The following is a 24,869-nucleotide window of genomic DNA, read 5'->3' on the forward strand; positions in this document are numbered from 1 at the left end:
TCACCCGTCCGCCTCCGCTGGGGTGGCGGCCGTCTCTGGTGTCCTCGGGGACGTTCCCTGCAGTCTCTGCCTCCGTCCTCGGGGCGTCCTCCTGGAGGGGCACTGGGCCCGCCTGTCCCCGTGTGGCCTCTGCGGGACGCAGGGTATGGCCCAGGGCCCTGTCTCCCAACGAGGTCACGCTCCGCCGTAACTGGCGGTTAGGCTTCCACGTGTCTTTCTTCGGGTAGGTGACAACTGGGCTCCTAACAGGCCGCCGGGCCCGAGTGGCGCCGTTTTCCTCCTCATTCCCCTTGCAGCCTGGTTAGGCCCCAACGGCCCGGGCTCCGGAGGGCGCGCAGGCTCCAGCCCAGGGAGAGAGAGAGAGAGAGACAGAGAGAGCGAGCGAGCGAGCAAGCCAGGCACCCGGGGTCCTCGGGGTTAGCGGGTCTGGGGCCGGGCCTGGGACTCTGCACTCCCACCGAGGTCCCGGGTGACGCTCATGTACGGGGAGCGCCTGGCGGAGTAAGCAGCTGTCCCGCTGAGCCTCCCTGAGGGCCCAAGGCCACCTCCGGCCCGGGAGCGGCGGGGGCTGCAAGGTGCACCTGGCGCAGGTGCGTGGTTGCATCTGCTCCGAGCCTGGGGCGGGAGCTGCCGGCGGAATCCTCGGGGCCCCATCCCGGGGGGCGAGGAACACAGGGGCGCCGGCGTCTCCCTGTCTCATCGGCCCCGCTTCGGTAAGACCCCTGCTTATTTGTCTCGGGAGGCACTGTAGGAAGGCAGCTGCTGGGCCATATGGCAAATACATAGATATAACATTTTATTACTATTAAATGTCAATATTCTTAACATTTAAAAAAATAACCGTTTCACTGCGATATAGTTCACATATCATAAAATTCACCCTTTCAAAGCATACATGGCAGGGGATTTTAGTATATTCACACAGCTGAGCAACCGTCACCACCATCTAATTCTAGAACATCTTCCCCACACGGGCTTAGGACCAAATACTAACAGTCTGTAACAGCTCGTTGTGCTAATAACTATCCCAGGAGGGCTTCCCATGCTTTAGCTCGTCTAACCCCCATCACGATCCCAGGAGAATGATTTCACATCCCCATTTGTAAAATGGGGAAACTGAGTCAGGAGGCTCAGGAACTCCTGAGGTTCACCCACCGGCCAGCGGCTGAGCCACAGCTCACCTCTGACGCCTGGGCGTGCATCCTTCCCCCACAGCAGGGCCTTGGGCTCCTTCCAGGTTGTGAGTCCGGGAGAGGGTGCTGCTGCCTGTAGTCAGGCCCCACACCCTGAGCCTCCCTCAGCTGGGCGGGAGATGGTCCATGGATCTGGAAGCCACAGGCCAGCCGCCTGGCTTCAGTGAGAGCCCCAAGAGGAGCTCCACGCCCCAGCAGGTGCAGGGGAGCAGCATGGCTTATGGGCCCCGTGCTGTTTCAGCTCAAATGACTTTAGGGAGCGGCCAGCGGCCTAAGCCAGAGGCTCTGGTACACCAGCCGTCCTCAGGGCCCCTCCTTTCCCTCCTCTCCGTGCCACCCAGTCCGCCAGCCTGTCCCCTGAGTGCACCCCAGCTCCGAGGACAGCACTGAGAGCCCCACCATTTCTCACTTGCGTCCCACGGGGCTGGGCTTGCACCCTCGCTCCTCCAGCTTCGCCCGCCTGGTCCCCTGCATGCATGGCCACCCTCCTGCAGAGAGCTGCTCACCCTGGGGTAGCAGGGGCTCGGGGGTGATCTTGCCCCTGGAGTTCTTCTAGAGCCTTCTCTGCCCCTCTCTGCCGGACTCTCTGCTTCCTCGTTGCTGAGGAAGGTGGAGGCTTGTCTGCTTCCGAGCTGTAGCATTCACTGGGCTGGGAGAGACAGCACGACAGGTTTTCTCTCTGTTCCTGTACATCCATAATTTACATACAGTGAAAGGCACAAATTCTCAAGAGTAGAGTTTGAGGAGTTTTTATTTTTTATTTATGAGAGAGAGAGAGAGAGAGAGAGAGAGGGGCAGAGACACAGGCAGAGGGAGAAGCAGGCTCCATGCACCGGGAGCCCGACGTGGGACTCGATCCCGGGTCTCCAGGATTGCGCCCTGGGCCGAAGGCAGGCGCTCAACCACTGAGCCACCCAGGGATCCCCCGGTCTGATGAGTTTTGCCGAATGCATTTGTCCACGTTACTGCCCTCAAGATACAGAACATTCCCATCACCTCAAAATGCCCCACGTGCCCCTTCCAGCCAGTCACTTCCCAGGCCCAGGCGACCTCTGAGCCCTCTGCGCTTGCCAGTGTAGACCAGTCCCGTCTGCTCCAAACCTTCATACGTGCGTTTCCCAGGGGCTGACAGGGCGGAGCGTCTTTTCATCTTCCTGGCCGTTTAAAAATCTTCTTTCTGTGAAGCGTTGGTTCAAGTCTTTGCCCGTTTTGTTCAAAGTTTTTTTTTTTTTTTTAAAGTAATTATCGAATTGTAGGAGCCGTCTGTGTATTCTGGATCTAAGTCCTTTGTGAAATACAGGTTGTAAATATTTTCTCCCAATCTACAGTTCGCTCTCTTCATTTTCTTAATGATGTGCTTCAAAGAGTAGAAGTCTCCAATCTGGAAAAAGTCTAACGTGTCATTTTTTTTCTTTCCTAGCTCCTTCTGCGTCCTTCCTAAGAAATCTTTGCCTATCCAAGGTCACAGAGATAGTCAGTCCCTTATGTTTTCTTCCGAAAGCCTTACAAGTTCTGGATTTCATATTGAGGTCTGTGCTCCAGCTCGAATTATTTTCTGTGTGCGGCGTGAAGTAGGGGCTGAGAGTCTTTTTTCTTACGTGGATAACCAGCTCTTGTGGTTGCAAAGACTTTCCTCTGTCCGTGGAGTTGCTGGGCACCCTCGTTATCTCTAACCACTAGGAAGGTACAGATGGCTTCAAATAATTCACTCTCGAGAGGTTAGAAGATGTTAAAAGTAGACTTTGGAAGTTTCCTCTATGAAGTGTCAAGCCCACACGCTTGCATTCCGAATCCCTTCTTGACCCGGGGACGCGGCGCTGCTGCCTCGTGGGCAGCCCTGGGTGCAGGATGCCCACAGCAGAACCCCCGACGGCTCAGGGTGCGGCGGGCAACGAGGCCTGTGAAGCGCTGCTGTGGCCTGTGCCACCATCTCCTTGCTTGATTGATCCTTGTCGTGCCACCAGGCTCGAGCGTCTTCCTGGATTACCGCTGTTCACTCACGTGGCCGGCTTCCCCTCCATCGTTTGATTCGTGAGAACGCCAAGCCCCCCGTTAGGCTCGTCTGCACGACGGGAAACACGAGCACACGCGCACGCACACCGGCCTGGGGTTGGGAGACAAGGCTGCAGAGGGCACTCCCCGTTTCGCAGCTGCGGCTGCAGAGCGCTCTGGTCTTCCCTCCACGCGTGGCAGACACATGGCACGGGGGGTGCTTTAGTCTCCCAGAGATGGGGCCCTAAGTTCCAGCTCTGTTACAGGTACTGGAGGAGCCCGGCCCTGGCCTCGGCCTTGGCCTCGATGTTTCCAGCTCCGAGCAGGCGGCCCGTGACTGCTGGAGCCGCCGCCGGGCTACGGGGAAATACGTCGGGGCCTCACACCCGCTTCCCTTGCTTCACACCCAGTCCACAGGGGAAGGGCAGGGGTGGTCCCCTCCGTCTCAGCGCGGAGGAGCAGGCCCGGCGAGGGACGCCGGCGAGCCATCTGCGGCCGAGCTGGACCCCGGCCCCGAGCGAGGCCCAGTGCCCGCGTCCTCCCGGGAGCAGGGTGGTCTCATCAACACTGCAGGGGATCTGCCTCCAACCTCCACCTGTGGGTGGGCACTGGCTTTTTGGGCGCCGCTGACTGCCTTTAAAGCAATAAAGTGGGTTCGGGAACAGAAGCATCCAGAAGTCTCCGAGCCAGTGCGAACTTGAGGTCAGAAATAGCTGCATTTCCTCCCGCCCTGGCGCTGCGACAGCCCGAGGAGTGCGGATCGCCCTTGCGGGGTCCTGGTTTGCTCAGTTTTGGGTTCCTCTGTCGCCCAGGAGCTGACCTCACCAGCTCTGCCAGCGACCTTGACTGGGACTTGCTCTCTGGGGGCAGCTACGGCTACAAATGTAAACCTACTGAAGGCTTTGAGCGTCCGGGGATGTAAAGGGGCTTCTAGGAGATTTGACGTCAAACCCATAGCTGGTCCCCAGGACCCAGCACCTCACCGAGAGGTCCCGTGGCTTGTCTGTGGCTGCTGTTGCCGTCCTGAAGCTTGAAGTCCCTGCGGGCAACGTCTCCGCAACACCGGCCCATTGCGTCTGCCACAGTCCAGAATGAATTGCCAGCCCCGAGGACCGTTGTCCCAGAGCCTGGGCAGGCGCACAGGGGACAGTGGGAGGACTTACGGGCACAGGCCTGGAAGTGAGGAGGGCCTCCTCCAGTGCTGCTGGCTTTGAACACTTCCCTGCACATAATTAATCTTGCCCTTGGAGGTGAGATGATAGAGGGATGAGCCCAGGGGCTTCTAAGGACGGAAGGGGAGGATGCGTATAAACTCCACGAGGGCTGGACTTGGTTTCCTCTTCCATGGCTCCATCTGCTGCATAGGACAGTGGCTCCCACTCGAAGTGACTGGACGAAGGTGGAGCATCGCGCCTGAAGACCACGAAGTCCGCATCAACCCCACTGTCACTGTTATGTGTCCTCCCCCTACCAGGAAAATATTTATGTGACCCGTAGACGGGGAGAGGCCGACGGCCCTGGCTACTAGCCCACCGGTGCCGTCTGAGTGGTGGTGGTCAGCGTGAAGACTGCTGGACGGACCCCTGGCAGGACAGTGGAGGACGTGGTGTGCCCACTGGGGGGTCTCGGGAAGCAGAGTCAGCGTGTGGGCATTTGGCGGCTGCCATGTATTCTTTGAGTTCATGCATTTCCTTTATATGTGAAAATAAATTAAAAAAGTAAAAGAACCTCCAGTGGTGAAGGGTTTCCCTTTCCATTTTTTTCTTTGCCAGACCCCAGCCGATGGCTGGTTCCAGGAACGACAACCTACGGGGTCCAGGCCAGGGGGGTCCGCTCAGCAGGAAGAGGGAAGAGCAGAGAGAGGAGGGAAGAGCAGAGAGAGGACAAAGTGGCAAATGGCGGTGGAGCCCACAAGGCTCCACCCCTGAGGCTGCAGCTGGTCACGGAATTTATCACCATGACCTTCAGATGTGGCCAGAGCCTGCTGACCCCCGTCCGGCTGGCATCTCGAGAGTCCTGTTCACGCGTAGAGGCGATGACACCTGTGCTGCAAGGGTGCTTGGTCCTCAGCTCCAGACACGGCTGTAGCCTGAGCCTGAGCCTTCCTGGCCCATAGGAGTGACAAGGATGGCAGTGGGCCTCACGCCCAAGGACATGCTCAAGGTGTCTGATTCAGTGCGGCATTGTGGAAAATGGTTCTGGAAAGCCCGGTTCCAGGACTAGCTCTACAGGGATGAGCTGTGACCTCAGGTGAGTCATCTTGCCCCTCTGGACTCCAGTGTCCTCATGTATAGACGCTCATCCAGGGGGAGGTACACTGCCCTCCAGCATCCAGTTTTTTCTTTTTCAGATTTATTTATTTATTTGAGAGAGGGGAGAGGAGAGAGAGAGAGAGAGAGAGAGAGACACTCAAGCAGATTCCCTGCTGAGCGTGAAGCCTGACGTGAGGCTTGATCCCACGGCCCTGAGGGCATGACCTGAGCTGAAATCAAGCCAGAGGACCGACCGACTGAGCCACCTGGGCTCCCCCCTCTGGGATCTGTTCCATGTCTCGTATTTCACAGCTCTACCTTTCCCCACCTGGATGATGATCGAAGCAGGTATCAGTCACTGCTGTGTTCTGTGCCAAGGATAGCGCACGACAGGTCTCATTTGGTCCCCACAAGCGACCTCTGTGGCAGGTGCTATTATTACTCCTACTTTACAGAGGAGGGAACCGAGCATCCCGGAGGGTCACGCTGCTGGCGCCGGTGTTAGCTACGCACGGAGTTGTCTGTTCCTGAGCTGCAAGGTGTATTCGTCTTATGGATTCAGTCACTTTCCTCAGCACTTCCCTTCTGGTTATGTATTCTGTGAGCGCCGCGCCTCCAGCCAAGAGCGGGATGCGCCCTGGGCTCCAGCCGCGCAGGCTCGGTTTGGCGCGAGTTCCCACCCACTGGAGTGGGATGAGGGGGTCCGTGCGAGCCCACGCGCCGGGAGTTCTCCGAACGGAACAGAGGCCCACGGAGCAGGAGGGAGGCACAGATCCCACAGCCAACCAATGTCTGATTGGATGGACGTTATTAATGTGGAGGCAGCAGGCTTGCGTGTCAAGTCCTGTGACTTCTTCGGGCCTCAGGGTCTCATTTGTGAAAATTAGATGACAGATGTACCTTAAAGGGGGTTGAGAGGAATGCTCTGCCCTCAGTGAACCCTCCTGAACGTCCCTCGTAGAGGGTTTGGCACGAGCACAGGATTTGACAAACACCTGCTCTGGCTGTGGGCCGTGGGGTGGCACTGTGATGTTCCGGGTGTCATCCACCTAACTTGTTTTACTGGACAATATTAATAAATGACTAACTGCTCCCGGGGATATAAAGGACTTCTGGAAATGCAAGGCTGGATCGGAGATGGTCTGCTAGCAAACGCTACCGAAGAAGACATTATTAATCATATCGGGTGTTCCCACTGAGCTCTATCCACTTGAGGTACTGAACCCGGGGGGCTCCTGCCTGGGTGCAGGAGTTGGGGTGCTGCTTCCTCAACCCCCTGCAAATCCAAAGGCAAAGCACACATGAACAGCAAGGTAACATGACAGGAAAGCCCGTTCCTTCCCTTTGAGAGCAGCTGCCCACCCCCCACGCCACTAGCTGATAATGGCCACCCCTCATCAAATATTTATCCCAGCCCTTGCGGTCCTCCATCAGCCTGCAGCATCGTGCCAGGGATGGAATCTGATTATTAAAAATGGTCAGGAGTGAGGCAGGCAGACTACAAAGTGCCTGGGATGGAAAGGGGGTAACCATCAAAGCCCCAGATTCTTCCTTAAAGGTCGCCTCCGGAAGCAGGGGCGCTCGGGTAGGCAGTAGGGCTCGCCGGGGTGCGAGGACCTGGCCCCCGTGCGCCTCCCAGCCTCCAGGGCAGCTCCTGCTCCCTTCTTCCCTCACCAGCGGCCCGGAAGGGAGCTAAGCCCGAGCCCTGGGCCCAGAGGCCCGGCTCCAAGCCACGGCTCCATGAGAAGCAGGCGATGCCCTGCCCCACTCCGACTCGTGCCTGCCCTCACTTTTGAGGGGGGGCCCTGGCATTTCATTAGTGCCCTGTTTGAAGCCTGCCCTTTGCAAAGCATAAAATGAAGAGAAGAAAGCAAGCATGGAAGCAGATTCAAACAGTCTTCCGGTGTCTGGAGTTTCTGGTGTCCCTCTGTGCGGCTTCACTCATTACAAGGGTGCAAAGGCCTGTCAGGCAAGAAATCATGCCTGCTGTTTACACTCTAATGGAGCCCAGGGACCAATTAACCACCCTGAGCGCCAACGGGCAGAGCATTTCTTAAAGGAATAGGAGGGAACTCTTAGATGATGGCTTCTTTTTTCCCCATTTCCCCCACATAAAAGACAAATGTTATGTCAACAGTTTCTCCAGAGCAATCCTTTATTTCCTGAAAGTCCTAAAACTGACCCATTTATCAAAACGTTACGGATGCCGCGGTCCACGAGCAACATCCTGTTCTGTCTCCCAAGTCCTGGAGCCCCGGAGGCTGCGGGCCTGGTCTGGGCGGTGGCATCAGAAGCGGCCCTCCACGCCCAGCAGCTGCACCGCGGCCTCCTGCACAGCCTGGTGGATGCGCCCGACCTCCCTCTGGGACAGGGTCCGCTCCATGTGGCGGTAGGTGATGCGGTAGCAGTGGCTGGTCTTGTGCGTCCTGGAGAATGGAAGAGAAAGGCAGGTGAGTGAGGGGCGGGGGCGCTCGGCATCTGCAGGAGCCAAGCCGGCGGCTCTGACCAGATTAACGCGGGTGGAGAACGGAGGGTGGGAGCCGGGGTCACGGGGACCCGTGGCCTGAGCCTCTTCCGGGCAACACGGGCAGTGTTGGGGGAACAGTGGCTTGGACAGCCGGGGCTGCTCTTCCCATCAGCCCAGGTGCCTTCAAGTGCCCAGAGAGGGACGCTTCCCACCAGCTGAGGTGCCCGGGCCACACCCTGGAGATTGTGGCTCAGCAGGTGGGAGGTGGGCGCTGGGCTCCCCCGGGGACCGATAGGCAGGCAGGCGCGGGCACCGAGGCCGGTGTGCCTCCACCGTTCTCACGTCACAGAAGACGATCATGGTTGGAAGGCACCCTGCAGTCACAAGGCCGCGGCTGGCCCAGGGGCTCTAGCTGTCTGGAAGGCCGAGGGGTGTCCTTCTCTTCACACCGCTGTAGGCCACGGAGAACACACGCTTCCACGGCCCCCGGGCAGTGGGGCCTTTTGCAGAACTCGGTCTTCACAGAGACACCCGAAAAGCCACCTGGTGCAGGTGCCCTGTGTACGTGCCTCGGACGTGCCTCTGGGCTTCAGGTCCGTTGGAAGGGCGAGGCCTGCCCTGCCGGGGTCTGCAGGGACCTGTCCACTGCACAGGCACAGCCCAACTGTCCCCAGGGCCACCCGAAGCTGCTCGAAGATCCCACCCTGCCTCCCCCAAGAACAGAAGACAGGACTTTTTTCAAACCTGACATCATCAAGAAAGGATGCTGCAACATCCTGAGGTTTTGAGAGATGGAAGGTTCTGGAAGAGGAAAAATTAGGTAAGCAGAGAGAGAGAGAGAGAGAGAGAGGGCATAGGAACTGCAGATGCCTGAAGAGGGTGCAGACATTTACTAGAACAAGGGTGGCCACACGACCTGGGGGCCCAGGTTGTCAGGGACCTGGTGACCGTGCAAGGCCGTGATGGTTTCCTGGGGGGCGGGGGGTGGGTGGGCACCACACCAAGCTGCACACAGGCAGGGACCGCCTCTGTCCCCCTAATTCCAGGTCCCAGCGAGGGGCGCAGAGGCCTCTGCTGAGGCAGCAGCAGCAGCCCAGGGTCCCAGCGCTGGCTCCTCCGTCTCTGGGCCACGACATAGTTTTCCAGGGTCTGTTCCTTCTCCTTTGAAAGATGTAACAGCACGGCGCACCCTATTAACCTTTCCGAACTGTTGCAGAGACCTTCTAGAAAGAGACAGGGCTCTGCAAAGGACCAGGTGCTGCATGAGGGTGGGGCCAAAGTGTCCTTGTGGCAACTGGGGTTCCCGGGGGCTCCGTCCGGCCCCGCTTACTGAGCTGGAGAGCTGGTCACGTGGCCACTCGACAACCGCGACCTGGGCTGAGATTTCCCACCGCGATGAACGGGAGCAACTCACCATCTTGTTTCTGTGGGCTTCAGGGAAGGCCCCACTCAGGATCCCCGGGATTCAAACAGCTTTCATAAAACATTGTGGTGAGTGAGGTGTAAATGAATCATAAACATATGGATTAATTTTATAAATTGAGAGAAATAAAATTGGCAGAATATTTGGTGATAATTCAGTAGATTCAACTGAAAAATCAACCAGCTTTGCCTTTTCCTGACATCGCTGGTGAGAGAGAGAAAACCTACTTTTACTTGTTTTTAGGAACTTCTCTTTTTTTTTTTCCAATTTTTAGGATGATTGTATTTATTTCTTTATTTGAGAGCGTGCACAGGTGCCAGCTGGGGAGGAGCAGAGCGAGAGGGGCAAGTAGACTCGGTGCTGAGTGCAGAGCCGGACGTGGGGCTCGATCCTGGGATCCTGAGATCACGATCTGAGCGGAAATCAAGGGTCAGATGCTTGACTGACTGACTGAGCCACCCGGGCGGCCCGCTGTTTTCAAGGAACTTGTGTTTGGAGCTTTTAGTTGTTGGGGCTCCTGTCCCCCTTTTGCTTGGGAGCCGGGAGGAGTGGGGCCGGCAGGTGGTCATGAGTCTCCCCATCCTCGAGGAGCGGGCTGTCCACAGGAACCACGGAGTCACGGAGCTGAAGAGAAGGCTTCGGAGCTAGGTCGGTGGTGCGGCTGCCTAACTCTGAGAATGTGCTAAAGGCCAACGGACTGACCACTTTAAGGGTGGTCAGTGTTCACCTGGTTACAAACACGCACACAGAAACCAGGCAGTGTGGTGTGAGGGCCCAAGTGTTAAGAGCCCCCAAGTGCTCCAGCACATTCCTCCCCTCCTGTCCCATCTCCAGCCTCTTCTTTCTACCCCAACTCCCCCTAGGAAGTGACGGGCTTGCGAGGGGGCAGGTGGAGAAGCCTCGCTTCTTTAACCTTCAAGGAAGAGGTGGAGTAAGCCCACGTTCCTTTCCAGCCCTGCCCCTCAGGAGGGCGCAAGCCAGACGCGAGGTCTAACTGGGACGTGGGGTGGGAAGGCCTGGGACAGGGACGCTTTTTAATCAAGACCCTTCCTGCTTAAGGGGCTTTTACGAAGGTGGGCTGCAAAGCCAGGCTGCTGTGGGAAGCCAAGAGAGCTGAGGGGGAGCTGTGTGGTGCAGCCCCAGCTCCGGTCCCCCACGGCGGGCGGGCATGGCGAAGCCGCGTGGTCCTCCCCCGACCCAGGCCTGCACGACCTTCGGGACGAGAAGCCTTCCCGGGAAGAGAAGGGGCCACGCTGACAAGGGCGGTTCTCAAGGTAAATAAAAGTTCTCTTTTATGCACTCGACGGCCTCTACTCATAGGCAACGTAAATACGCTTTACTGAGCTTGGGGGCGCAAATCTCATTACAGCGGGTTCGAAGACAGAGTCCAAACCTTCCTTTTGGTGTTTGGATTTCATTGCCCCGGGATATCGGCTAAGACGAGCAGGTCACTGGCTGGAGCTGGAATTTTTAACAGAGATTTTGGAGCGAGAATCCTAGAACGCTTGAGCTTCAGGAGCGCCCCAGTGTCCACCGCTAGGGGCCTTCGTCCGGCGGCAACAGCCTGTTCCAGGCACCGAGTAGGGGCGGGGAGCCCCGACCCAGCCAGCTGGCAGGGGCCCGGGCGCCCAGGAGAGGAGCTTGCCCCTCCTGCCCTGAAGTCCCCCGGGCTGCCCCCCCCACCAGCAAACACTGTTGCTTCCACAAACGACTCTTCTGTGCCGCTTCTCACCCCAGGGCTGGGCGTGCAGGCCCCAGACCCTAGACGGCCGGCAGGTGCCCGAGGCCGCCCGGGGGGGGGGGGGGGGAGCAGGGATGCTCTGGGCCACCGCCCCCCCCAGCCTCCCTTAGGTCCCGCTCCAAGGGCTCCCGGGCGCAGGACGCTGCCAACGCGGCTCATGGATCCCCGCCGCCCGTGGGGACCTGCGGCGGCGACAGGCTGCCTGAGGACAGGGCCGTGTGGGTCGCGCCCGTAGGGAGGCCTGCCCCAGCCAGAGCCCTGAGCTGGGGGCGGGGGCTGCTCCCCAGGAGCTGACAGGCTCCAGCCCGAAGCAGAGGGCTGCGGGGGTGCGTGGCCGAGGCCAGCGTCCGCAGCACCCACGGGGCCGGCTTGGTCATTTGTGACCCGCGCGGCTGCTGTGCCACTCGGTCACGTGCGGTCACGCATGTGCCGCAGGCATGCTGGGGTCGCTCAGCGTCCGTCTGCCACACAGGTCAGGCTCCACGGGATCCTTTCACTCCCGAGGACACGCGACTCCACGAGGCTCCCCTACGGCCAACACTCTGGGTGACGGCAGCGCCGCGGCAGGCGGGACATGGACCCCTCTGGTCCCTCTCACGGCGCGGGGTGTACGGGCTGTCACGGAGATGCACCTTCACTCGGATCACTGTCCTTTTCTAGATTCCCGCCCCAGGTGCTGTTGTGGGGATAGGTTCCATTTTCTGAGTGAAGGGAAAAGGGGTTCCTCGATTCATCCTAACGTGTCTCGTGCTCGTGTGATGCAGCAGCTCAGTGGGAGGCCCCATAGGGCCGACATCCGTGCAGTTAGGGGGGTGCACGGTGCCTTCACGTGGGGAGGGGTCGACTCAGGGAAGGGAAGAGGATGATGGAAAAAGAAGGAAGGGGGACTAGTTGCTCAAGACCACTCCTGAAAATACAGAATGAAATGGGGCCTGGTGGAGTGGACAGGAACCCAGAGTTTGCTCCTAGAGAGGCCTGGGTTGTAGTCCCTACTCTGCCCTTTGCTCTCTGTGTGGCTTGGGCCAGTGCACCTAAGCCCTGGTGCAGTGAGGGCCACCACCTTGCTCCTGGGTCTGTGCCCTCGGAGTGGGGGCCGTGTGCTAGGGCGGAGCCCACTGCTTCGAGTGAGAGCTCAATACCCAGGCTGTCCCATTTCCTCCCTCCATGCATGGGGCCATCGGGAGAGGAATGGCACTCTGGGGAGGGGGACTTGTAGTTTTTTTTTTTTTTTTTTTTTTGTTAAATTTTTATTTATTTATGATAATCACAGAGAGAGAGGGGCACAGAGACATAGGCAGAGGGAGAAGCAGGCTCCATGCACCGGGAGCCTGATGTGGGATTCGATCCCGGGTCTCCAGGATCGCGCCCTGGGCCAAAGGCAGGCGCCAAACCGCTGCGCCACCCAGGGATCCCGGGACTTGTAGTTCTTACGTGCTTCTCTGACCCTCCCCTCATGCGCCTGGAATCTGACCTGCAGGCAAGGGTAGGGGGTGGAGGTCGGGGAGAGTGATGCTTAGTGCTGAGTCAGGCATGGTTTACATAAGTGGTCTGCAGGGGGGCCTGGGAGGCAGGTGATTGGGTGTCCGGCTCTGATTTCCACTCAGGTCATGATGCCAGGGTCATGAGATCAAGTTCTGTGTTGGGCTCCACACCCAATGGAGCTTAAGATTCTCTCTCCCTCTGCCCTCCCCTGCTCTCTCTCGTTCTTGCTTTTTTAAAAATTTTATTTATTCATGAGAGACACAGAGAAAGAGGTAGAGACACAGGCAGAGGGAGAAGCAGGCTCCTTGTTGGGAGCCCGATGTGGGATTTGATTCCAGGACCCTGGGATCATGCCCTAGGCCAAAGGTAGATGCTCAGCTGTGAGCCCCTAAGTGTCCCTTGTTCTCGCTCTTAAAAACAAACAAACAAACAAACAAACAAACAAAAAAGGCAACTTAAATAAGTGCCCTGGAGACTAAGAAGATATATACATATATAATAATATATGTGTGTGTGTGTGTGTGTGTGTGTGTGTGTATATATATATATATATATATATTTTTTTTTTTTTTTTTTTTTTTTTTGCCAAAAAAGAGGAGAAAATGACATCTGATGATAAGACCTAGCATGTAATGACTCTATGTCACTTTCCTAATGAACTGCTCTGGGGTTTTCTCTGACAGAGGCGTCACTGGTTTAATGTAAGGGAAGAACACGCAGGTGTGGGAGGCAGGCAGGAGGCCTGGGTCCTAGTCCAAACCCCAGCAATCTCTGTGTGGCTTCCCCAGTGAGAGGGCTGGACTGAATTGGCCCGAGGCTCTTTCTCGCCTGAACATTCCAAGAGTTAGTTCAGAGGACAGATGAGTTTCTAAAGTAAATGCACACGTGGAGGAAATGAGGCAGCCAGCCAGCAGTGTTTGTGAGCCTGCATGGAATGAAAGAGAAGGGGGCTCTGATCTGGGGCAATTTGCAGACAGCCTAATGGATGGACGCAAGATGTATTAGTGATCAATGCAAGAGGGAAGGGAGTTGGCTTAATGAGGTTCGAATACAGCTTGATAGAGCCCACGAGGAGAGTCTTCCTGTAGGAGGTGAACCTCTAGTCGTAATGGACACTCTGGACACATTTTAGCCCCTCCTCACCAACTACCTTTTTCCACCCCACTGCCATACTCTCCAGAACTAGGAGGTTCTTCTTTCTCATTCTCAGAATGGTAGGTCTTAGGCCTGATGCTCCTGGTGGGCCATTCAGAGCGGGGGCCTCCCCCCAGTTCCTGGCTAGCCAGCATCAGCGTTGCCTCTCACTGCTGCTGCTGCTGTGGTTACAATTTATTCCCAGAGGGATTTCTGTTCCTGGGAGTCAGTCACAAGAAACCAAACCAGATGGTCCCTCTGACAGTTACTGCCTTGGGAAAGACAACTCCAATCCAGGCCTTGATGGAGGGAGAGTCAGAGCCAGGGAAGAGGAACTTGCTGGGTGCAGCGTGAGTAGAGTTGCTTTCAAACCTGCCTCCCCCGCCCCCCACCCAGCTCCCAGTCATCTCGCGTGTTGGCAACTTAAGAGCTCCTCAGAGACACACATTTTGCAGGCAAGAAATGCTTTTTCACATCAAACACTTGTCAAGTCCTCAGGGAAGTTTCAAAGCACCCCCAAGGGTTTTATACCCATCAGTCCTTGTAACTTCTCCCAGTACTTCCCAATGAGTGCCTCATGCCAAGCTCCTCAGGAGGAAGGAGTTGATGCTCGTGCCTCGTGGGGAGTGGGGCCAATGCTCCTGGCTCTATGTGCATGCATATACCAAAATAACTGCCCTGGGGAAATCATCTAATAGAATCTCAAGATATAGACTAACCAGTGCTATGACCTCCCAGCTGGAGGATCTCGGGCCGGTTCTTAATCTCTGATCCGGGTTCTCAGTCTAAGATACAGATAATGAATGCATAGGGTTTTTTGAAGAGACTGCATGAAAATAATACATGTTAAGTGTTTAGCCTAGTTTAGGCTTATAGTTAAGAATCGGTATTATTATTGACATACCTAAAGATTCTAGGGTCTCTACTTTGGGCCACATGGAAAGATCTGAACAACCTTAGATGAATTATCGGAGCTTCAGCTCCTCATCTATAAAGATGGAGTCCTAATGTGAAACGTGCCACAACACGGTGGAAAGTTGAGGGCATTATATTGAGAGAAATAAGCCAGGTGCCGAAGGCCAAACATAGAATTCTACTTACATAAGGTCCCTAGAATTGTGAAACCCAGAGACAGAAAGTAGAAGGGTGGTTGCCAGCCGCTGGGGGAGGGAGGGAGGAGGACTTAGTGTATAATGGTGTTTGAGTCTGGGAAGATGAAAAAGACCTGGAGATGGATGGACGGTGGTGATGGTTGCACAACAGTGTGAATGTGCCTCACGCCACAGAACCATACACTTCACGATGGTGAAATAGGTAAATTTATGTATATTCTATTAAAATAAAAAAATTCGAGAAGAGTTGGCTCAAATAATCCAGTTGACTGTTACTAGAAATGGAGGTTGGGAACTTGCATTTATATGAAAAACAAATAAACAAAAGACAAGAACAAAAACCCCACCAGGTCATTAATATCCACGCGGTGGGACTATTTCAAGGGTATAGCACGGTTGGTTTCCATCCTCCTCAAATAGCTCGTTTTGATTTCATTAACCTAGCTACTAAGCTGCCCTGCATTTGACACAAATTTTTATGATATCCTGCTCATAAAGCTATAACAAAATTTGACCATATTTGAACAATTCTCTTCAACTGTTCCATGATTCTCCAAGCCATCCTCATATATTTCTAACAAACTTGGGAGTAATGGCTTATTTTGCACAGATTTCCAAAGCTCTGTGCTTTTTGGTTGTGTGGAAAATTTGGAAGAGGTTTTATTTTTCTCCCTGGCTTAGTCTGCCAAGCCAAAGTCAACAGAGCTAACTTTAACTCTCTACTGTTACATGGCAGCTTCCCAAATGTGTTGACACTTTGGTGGATGAGTCAGGTTACAAAACAGAAGATTTGTGGTAGGTGAAGTGCTACATTTCCAACTCAATCAATTGATCAGCAATTATTTATCCTGTGCTGAGGCAGACTTTGTGGGAAGATACAAAATACGAATTGCTTGATCGATATGTAAATATTCATGGAGTGGCTGTTCTGTGCACAACTCACTGGCAATGTTAGGGGGGAGAAGTATCCCAAAATAATACAAAAAGAAGGATTAGGCTAGATTACCATCTATCTGGGGCTTAAGACATTTTCATTTATACATGAAGAGATACCAACAGGACAAAGCTATTCATGGTAAATGTTAAATGAACGACATGGATTGTAAATGACTTAGCAGTGAGAAAGACTGGCAGGGGAGATGAGATTAGATTTAGATCTTAAAGTATGATTAGGATTTTTGCAGGTGAAGGCCAAGGGGTGGATCTAGCTGGCAACATGACACAAATACTAGTCAGGGTGAGGGGCATTTATTATCTTTTTCCTTTTCCATTTCAACACTGAGTTGCTGAGTGTATGTTGCAGGTATAAATGGTCCAGTCAAGAGCTGTCCAGGGGATGCAAGTCTGTGTACAAACACAGCAGGAAGCCAGCTTTGGTCACAGCATGTACAGGAAGTGATTGACCCTGTAAGAGGGAAGGGTCATTTCTGCAAAGGCACAGACAGAAGCATGGACAGATGAGGAGAGGTGAGTAGTTCAGAGTGGCTGGTCTGGGTGTAGACAGTACAGAGCTGGTAGGGTAGGAGGCCTGCACGGTGGGTGGGGATTATAGAGGAAGGCCTTATGTTCCTAGCTAAGAAGCCTCAAATGAAAATGCATCAGTAAGCAGTCAACCAAAACAACGGAGTCCAGGATCATAGCTCTACAGTATCTTATGACTTCTCTGGGCAGTTTTATTGCATGTAGAGTTCACTGGCCCTCAGTGAACTTCAGATCTCCCTTTTCTCCAAACAGTAGAGGATTACTCAGATATTAGGGTTTACCATGTCACTGATCTAGTATTAACAGCCACCCAACCAAGGGGTACACTACAGATCTATCCTCAATCCCATTATTATAAATAGAATTACCCGTAACTGTGTTATGCTGAATAGCTTATATTTCTTTAGTGAGTAATGGATGAAATGTGCTAATTACTTTAAGAAAGACTCAGTGTCTAACTATGAAGGAAGCATTAGGAAAGAGAAATTTATATATATTTCCAATGACTTATGGTTATTTTGCAAATGTTTTTGAGGAGGGACTTTCTGGGTCTAATTAATAGTATCATCTCTTGACAAATAGTGAGTGGGAGTTTGAGGGAGAGAGTGACAAAACAGGGATTTGGCTGTTAGGATGAGCTTCCTCTATGCATAGTATTCTAGGCTGGAATACAGCAGTGATATCTTGAGTAAGGATTCATCATACAAGCAACATGTTTTATGGAATCACAGAATCCAAGACATGGGACTGTAAAGAGTTTCTGACCCATGCTTGAGCTCTTTCTACAAAGTCTTATGTTGGATTACTTCTGGGGTTGCCCATTGCTTTCCCACTGCAGGCGGAGATGCAGCTCCCCTTTTACATTGAGCCGACAAATGCTTCCTATGTTTCTACTCACTGGTCCTCGATTATGTCTTATGACAGCCCTGCCAGAAGGCCCCCAAAACCACTGACAGAGTTGCAGGCAGCACATATAATGTTGAACATCACTGTCTTTGAGATTAAATGTCTGTTTGTCTATGTATCCATCACTCCATCCATCCATCCATCCATCCATCCATCCATCCATCCATCCAAAAGATGAAGTGAATATCCAATATATGTCATGTATTGTGCCAGGTACTGAGGACCTAATGGTAGCACAAAAGCAAAACTAACCTTGACCTGACCTCATGAATCTTACAGTCTAGCATAAGATATAGGCATTAATCAAAGAATTACAAAGAAATGTAAACTGCAACTACCCTATTGGGTTTGGAGAAGAGATACATGGAGTAATGAGGCTACACAAAAGGGCAACTAACTTAAATGGGTTGATTAGGGAAGGTGCCTTGTGCAAGTGTCAGTGAGCAACTCAGAAGTTGCTGGAATGTTTGTGTGTACTACCTTATAGTCGTACCATAGTTATGGATGTTCCTCATGAATTTATTTTTACCATCTCAAGAAGGACATGATTATCCTAGACCATTTATTCTCCTCAAGGGCTGACATGAGGAAACCACACCAACAGAAACGTGTCCTAGAACCTGTAACACCTATGTGAAAACTACATTTAAATTCCAAATACTGATAAAATTAAAGAAAGCTCTGTTTTACTTTTATTTTATTTATTTTTTTTAGCTCTGGGTTTTGCTATCAGTTGTTGTACAATTGAAGATACTTTGTTACTAATAATGGTAACAACAATAAGAAAAATTAACAATTATAAAGCAATTCAGCTTCCAGAGCCTTGGACCTACATGGTCTTGCTAGTTGAGACCCACATGGCTATCCTGAGAAGGGGACACTGTCATCTGTTTCTGCAGAGCCAGAAACAGGCCCAGAGAGATACAGTGACTTAATGAAGGCCACAGGTGGAGGATGTGGGGACTTGCTTTTTATTGAAGTCTGTGCATCCTTTTGTTGTGGGCACACTGTTCAGCCTGTCAATGTCTGCTGCAGGCACTGCAAATTTTTTTTTTTTTTAGATTAAAAAAATTTTTTTTTAAGATTTATTTATTTATTTGAGGGAGAGAAACTGTATGAGCAGAGGGGAGGGGTAGAGAAAGAGGGAGAGAGAGAATCTCAAGCTGACACTGCACTGAACACAGAACCTGATGTGGAGCTCAATCTCATGACCCGAACTGAAACCAAGAGTAGGATGCCCAACTGACTGAGCCACCCAGATGCTCCACCATTAACTACTTTTAAGCAGGGATATCACAGTAATGATTCTTATTTACCCATTACATTACAGGATGCTTTTAGAATATGACTAGGATTTTATCATAAAACAGGGAAAGAATAAATTCATTAGTAAATATTACTTAGCAGAGAAAGAGTAGGAAGTATAAAGAAAGAAAGGGTGAAAGAAGAAAGAAAAAACATGTTATCTTATTTTTTTTTAGAGGGAGAAAGCAGGGTTTGGGTGGAGGGGAGGGGCAGAGAGAAAGGGAGAGAGAATCCTAAACAGGTTCCATGCTCAGTGTGGAGCCCAACACAAGGCTTGATCTCACAGCCCTGAGATTATGTCCTTGGCTGAAATAAAGAGGATCCTTAACCAACGGAGCCACCTAAGGTGCCCTAAGAAAAAAAACATTTTAAAGGGAAGAATGATCTACTATATAGTGTTAGGCACTTCCAAATTTCATTTTATCCTCTTCGTTAATAGAAAATACCAGAGAGAAAAAGAAAAAGAAAGCCAGAATAAGGGAGAATATGAGACTGATGAAGACAGTCAAACCTGGAGAACACAGAATGGAGATCTGAAGGTTGGGAGTTGAACTAGCGGAGAAGATAATGAACTTGCTACAGAACTTGGGGACAAAATGAAAAGAAACCTTATCAATTCCATGGTTCGTACTGCCTGAAAGGAGAGAAGACCATAGTTCTTAGGGAAGCAAAACTTACCTCAACATAATATTCTAGAAGAAATTAAAGCTCCCCACAGGGAACTTCAGACTAATAATGGTTATGATTTATGGGTCACTTAGTATGTCTACATGCACTATTTAATTCTTATCACAGTCCTATCATAATGTGATTATTTCCCCTATTTTGTAGGTGAGAAAACTATAGCTCAGAGAGGTTAAAAGTGACTTGCCCAGGTCACTCAAACAGTAGGTAACAGACACAGGATTACAATTTAGGTGTCAAATGCTTCCAAAGCTATGCTTTTAATCCTGGGCTGGGGATATTGACTGTTATTAGTGACCAATATCTCAACCATATCACTATTTCAAGGCAGTAGTGAGTTTCATAAGGCTGTTCCCTTGATGAAACTTGAGGGAATAGCCCTAAAATGTACTTCCACAAAAAAGCAATTTTGCTTCAGGCAAGGGAGGTGGGTCGTGAGTTCAACACAGTTTGTTTGGTGGTTTAGATATCTTTGCTACTTGGATAAATCCGGTGACCTCTCCAGGTCTCAATAAAACAGAAGCAATGCTATTTGTTCCTAACTAGCCCCACAGTTAGGAAGAAACTGAAGTCATGTGAGCAAAGCATTGTCAGCACCTTTGAAGCAAGTACTAATAAAGTAAGAGTTGGAGTCAAAAAACCATTTCAAAATATTATTGAATTACAGTTATCCATTCTCAAACTCAGTGAAAACAAGTATTTTCTTCTAAAAAAAAAAAGATATCAAATTTGTATTTCTGGTGTATTACAGGCAAACATAGTCTTCTGAAGTTGAATCTGTCCATTATAAATAATTAGGCAAGGCTTGATAAGAGTGCCCCTGGGTTACTTTCACAGGCAAAATACTAAGACACCTCAGTTGTGGGCTCACGGGGCAATGTGACACATTGTCGTACCTTGAAGAAACTGCTAATATGGTCTAACATCTTTAGGTTCCTTCATTTCACGATGATTTTTTTTTTTTCTGGGCAAAGGAATGAGTGCAGAGTTGGGCAGTGCATGCTTTGGACAGCCTGCTGGACAGGTGACCAAAGGATAGGTCTGGCTCTTTCATGTATGACAGTTAGCTCAGAATAAGACAGCAGTGAGCTAGGAAGGTTCCAGAACGATGGCAGAATAAAATGAAGATCCTACTGCTATATACTCCCAGATGTGTTAAATAACAGATAAGAACATTGGCTTTAAAAAGAAGTAGATAGCTAAATTGATAATATGAAAGCAAGGGAAAACCTCTGGGTGAAAAAAATAAAGACAAAAACACGCAACCGTAAGTGCCTAATGCTTCAGCTGCCTAGAGCAGGGGAAAATGTCTATGACTGTAACCTAGCGTTTATCTGTAAACGTCCAAGTGGGAATAGAGACAAAGGCCTTGGTTCACATGAAGCAAGAGGCTGGGATCACACAAGAAGTTGGATTCCTGCACAGGGCTGGTACCCTAAAGGGTTGCACCCTTTATAAAAGAGTAGACTAAGGAAAAAATATATCCTTGGTACAGAGAGGAGCAAAGGAACCTGGCCTCTGACTAGATTCTGAGCACAGTGTCAAGGAGTCTACCCTGAGAATCACAATCCCAGTGTCACAAGAGACTGTTGGGTCCCAAACACAGTGCCTCAGATCCTCAAACTGGGAAATCAATAGAAAATTGGTCCTGGAATGGTGCTAACCCTAGAATACCTGGGCAGAAGAAAATGCAGAACAGTGCTGGAGAGAAGGCTAGCCACATGGGATCACTTCAGGAGAAGCTCCAATGAACATAACCTCGTAGCCCCAAATTACAGAACACATAAGGAAATGACCCACGATATGCCTGAGATATTAGATTAAAAAACCAAAGAAGGATTAGTACCCCAAGAATTTCAGAAACAAGAAAAACCCAAAAAGTGTTTAAAATGCTTAAAAATGTATTTAAACATTTCAATATGCTCCAAATACTTAAAGACATGAAAGAACCATGTGATAGAATGTTAAGAAAAGAGAACAGCAGGAAGGAACCAGACCTCCATAAAAATGTATAGGAAAATATAGTTATCATTTTTAAATGAATGGAAAGGTTAACCCGACAGATTAGACACAGTTGAATGAAGAAACAGGAAGCTGGAAGGCAGACCTGAGGAGCTGTTCGGCATGAAGCAGGACAAAGTACAGGAACGGAAGACAGGAGAGAGGGTAAGAACCATAGGATAGACTCTGAGTCCCTGAAGAAGAATACAGAGAGAAACAAGAGAGGCAACACCTGAAAAGATAACAGCAAGAGACTTCTAGAATGGACGAAATCCTCAGACTCTAGAAGCACAGCAAATTCTGAATGGGATAAAAGGAAAAAAGTCTGCACCAGACACCTGGAAATGAAACTGCGGAACAGCCAGAACAAAGAGACGACCTTGAAAACAACTAGAGGGGGAAAACTACAGAACTTAGAAGGGATAATGAAAGAAAAAGGCAACTTCTCAATAGCTCCGGAGGTCAGGAGGGAAAGGAACGGTACGAACAAAATGTCAACCTCTATCAATTGTACTCAGCTAAGCTGTTATTCTAGAATAGTGGCAAAATAAAAAACACTTTCAGACAAAGTGAGACAAAATGAGAAAGTTTACCGCTCCACACCTTCCATGAAATACCTGTGAAAGGTATATTCTAGGGAGGAAACTGAATTCCAAAAGAGTGGATGTAAGAGGCCAGCAAGAATAAACCATGGCCAGGGGAAAGCTAGGTTTGGGACAGTCCCCGTCTTTGATGGTGTTCCCAGAATTGCTCTAAGAGCAGCTCAGCAGGCCGATCTGCTGCTCGGGGCATTACCATCAGCCACAGGCCGCCCTGGGAAGCTGACTAGTCGCCCAAGTACACTGCGAGGCTGTGCAGCAGGAGAGCTGAGAGCCCACGCTCTGGAGGCACACAGACCTGCTCGCAGCACGTGCTAGGTGTGATTTCTTTCTGGAAAGTTGCTGAATCTCTGTAAGCCTCACTTTTAAGTGGGGGCTAGTAACATATTTTATAGATATATGTGTAAAGATTCTAACACAGCACCTGACACAAACCTACTTAATAAAAGAGAACAGTTACTATAATTAGTATTAGCACAATAACCTTTGCTAATTGATTGGTTTAGTGAGCAGTGCATACCTTCATTTAGATTAATAAAGAAGTTACATGTCCCCAGATTTACCGAAGGAGAGAAAAATAAACAAGAGCATTAATATTGATAGAAATTTACTGGGCACCAGGTGCTACATACTATACACTCAGCATCACACTATTCCTGGCCTTTGAATGCCTCTGACTGCACGACATCTAAGCAGCTTCTCTGTTAGCATCACCCTGGTGCTGGCTGAAACTGGACTGCTGGTTTTCATTAAAACTATAGGGAAGTGGCTGGCAAGTTTCTGAAACACTGTGTTTGTTGACCACACTTGATTTGGAAGATCTATCCTGGTTGGGGTTTTTTTTTTTTTCCCCCTTTAAAAAAAATTAAATTTGCCAACATATAGTATAACACCCAGTGCTCATCTCATCAAGTGCCCCCCTCAGTGCCCGTCACCCCGTCCCTCTGCCCTCCTCCCCTTCCACTATCCCTTGTTGGTCTCCCAGAGTTAGGAGTCTTTCATGGTTTGTTTCCCTCTCTGATTTTTCCCACTCAGTTCCTCTCCTTTCCTTTATAATCCCTTTTACTATCTTATATTCCACATATGAGTGAAACCATATGACTATTTTCCTTCTTCAATTTACTTATTTCACTCAGCATAAGACCTTCCAGTTCCATCCACGTGGAAGCAAATGGTGGGTATCTGCCCTTTCTGATGGCTGAGTCATATCCCACCGTATAAATAGACCACATCTTCTTTATCTAGTCATCTGTCGAAGGATTGTGGCTCCCTCCACAGCTGGGCTATTGTGGACATTGCTGCTGTGAACATTGGGGTGCAGGTATCCCAGCGTTTCACATCAGTATCTTTGGGGTAAATACCCAGTAGGGCAATTGCTGGGTCGTAGGGCAGCTCTATTTTTAACTTCTTGAGGAACCTCCACACTGTTTTCCAGAGTGGCTGCACCAGTTTGCATTCCCACCAACAGTGCTAGAGGGTTCCCCCTTTTTTTTTTGGTTCCCCTTTTTTTAAAACCACTTTCTGCAGTTACCTCTGGCCACAGGAAAAATCAAAATAGAGCAGAGAGAAAATACAGATCTGCTGCTTTCTCTTAAACACACAGGACGAAGCCATGACATTTAGGTGCATGTGAACATGGGGAGGTGAGGGGAGGCAAAAAAAGGCCCGGACTACTGACAGCTCTGTGCGAGAGCCAATCATTTTTACAATTCATTAAAAGATACTCATTTGCCTTAGTCTCTAGGTCCACACATAAGTCTGTTCCAATGACAAGAGCACAACACACAAAGCACAGGCGAGTCCAGGAGAGAAGCTGCAGAGGGTCTAAAGTCTTGTTGGCAGAGGCCGGGCAGTACTCTCCAGCAGGAACAGAGGTGTAAGTATAAATTCTGGGCTTTCATGCAAAAATACCAGAATAGGCACTCTTTATTTATTTATATTTTGTTATCAATCAAATAAACTGACGTCCGAAGCAGAGCTCCCTCTGGCCACCTGCTTGTTTCAGTGTTTGCAGAAGTGACTTTGATTCATAATGTTTCCATGCAACACATGCCCTTTCTCTCTCTTCTTCTCTTACCTTCCCTCTGTCTCAATGCCCTCAAATCAAGACTGAAGGGACTTCGGGGTGCTGAGTTGTTCCTTTGTTTTGGGGACTTTTATTTAAAAAATACTAAGTACTTTATAAGTTTACTATCTCACATACTTCTCACCACTCTCTGATACAGCATCACTCCTGTGGCCACAATAAGGAAACTGAGAGCCAGAGGGGTTGTGTGACTTGCCCACCTCACCTGCTCTGCTAGTTAGGGCAGGGTCTACAGGGACCTGTCCAGGACACCCTGCTACCCTCTTCCTAAGACAGGGCTCTGGGTGAGAGCCGTGGGGTGGGGCACTGGGAAACAGCAACATGTGGGGGTATCAAGAAGTTTGGGTTCCCATGATGTGAGCCTTTCCCCTAACCACCCAGGTAATCCTGAGCCTAACACCCCTGGGTCTCCGTTCCTTCATGTGGATTAGATGGTCACTAAGATATCTGGCCTCTTCACTCTGAGTCTCCGAGTGCTTATGCCTCCATCACGGGTAAGGACGGATGAAAAGCTGGGACCCAGGAGGAAGCACATTTCTAGCTCTCACCATGGCACCCAGCATCCGTTCTATTGCACCCTGGCCATGGTAACTGGTTGATTACAAACAAGCCGATGGTTGGCTGGGAGACCCGGCAGTTTGAGATGTCTGAAGTCAGGCTTTACTACAGTCCTTTCGAGTAAGTAGCTGCAAAACTGCTAATTGGATTCGGCAAGTTGCTGAGTCACCATCGGGTAAGATCAAGTTGCTCTGCACAGACGATGAGTCCCATCCTGTCAGCAGCTGAGAACATTCCCTTTGTGATTAAAAAGAACAGGAGCACGAGAAGAGAGAGACGCGCAAGTGGATTGGCTTTTACAATTTATGACATGTAATTAAAATCTAACAGACCACAATTAGAAGGCATCCACCACAACCTTATTTTACCATTTGTCTTTTAATTAAATGTGTCCCATGATTTAGTTCTAACTTGGCACAGATTTCTGATGGGGACAGGGCAGAGAAAACACA

The 24,869-nt window shown here is 50.7% G+C and overlaps 1 protein-coding gene across 6 annotated transcripts in view; it reads right to left on the bottom strand.

Annotated features, from left to right (window-relative positions):
- Positions 1-7,574: 7,574 nt before the first annotated feature.
- The window catches only part of FARS2 (phenylalanyl-tRNA synthetase 2, mitochondrial), a 499,388-nt gene continuing 482,093 nt past the window's right edge, over positions 7,575-24,869 (bottom strand). For all 6 annotated transcript variants that reach the window (XM_072813848.1, XM_072813845.1, XM_072813846.1 and 3 more), the window contains one exon: positions 7,575-7,863. In XM_072813848.1, coding sequence (XP_072669949.1) covers positions 7,725-7,863 — 139 coding nt within the window. In that variant the 3' untranslated portion in view covers positions 7,575-7,724. The remainder of the gene's footprint in view (positions 7,864-24,869) is intronic.

This window comes from Canis lupus, chromosome 37 (assembly GCF_048164855.1).
Source record: "Canis lupus baileyi chromosome 37, mCanLup2.hap1, whole genome shotgun sequence".
Lineage (NCBI taxonomy): Eukaryota > Metazoa > Chordata > Mammalia > Carnivora > Canidae > Canis > Canis lupus.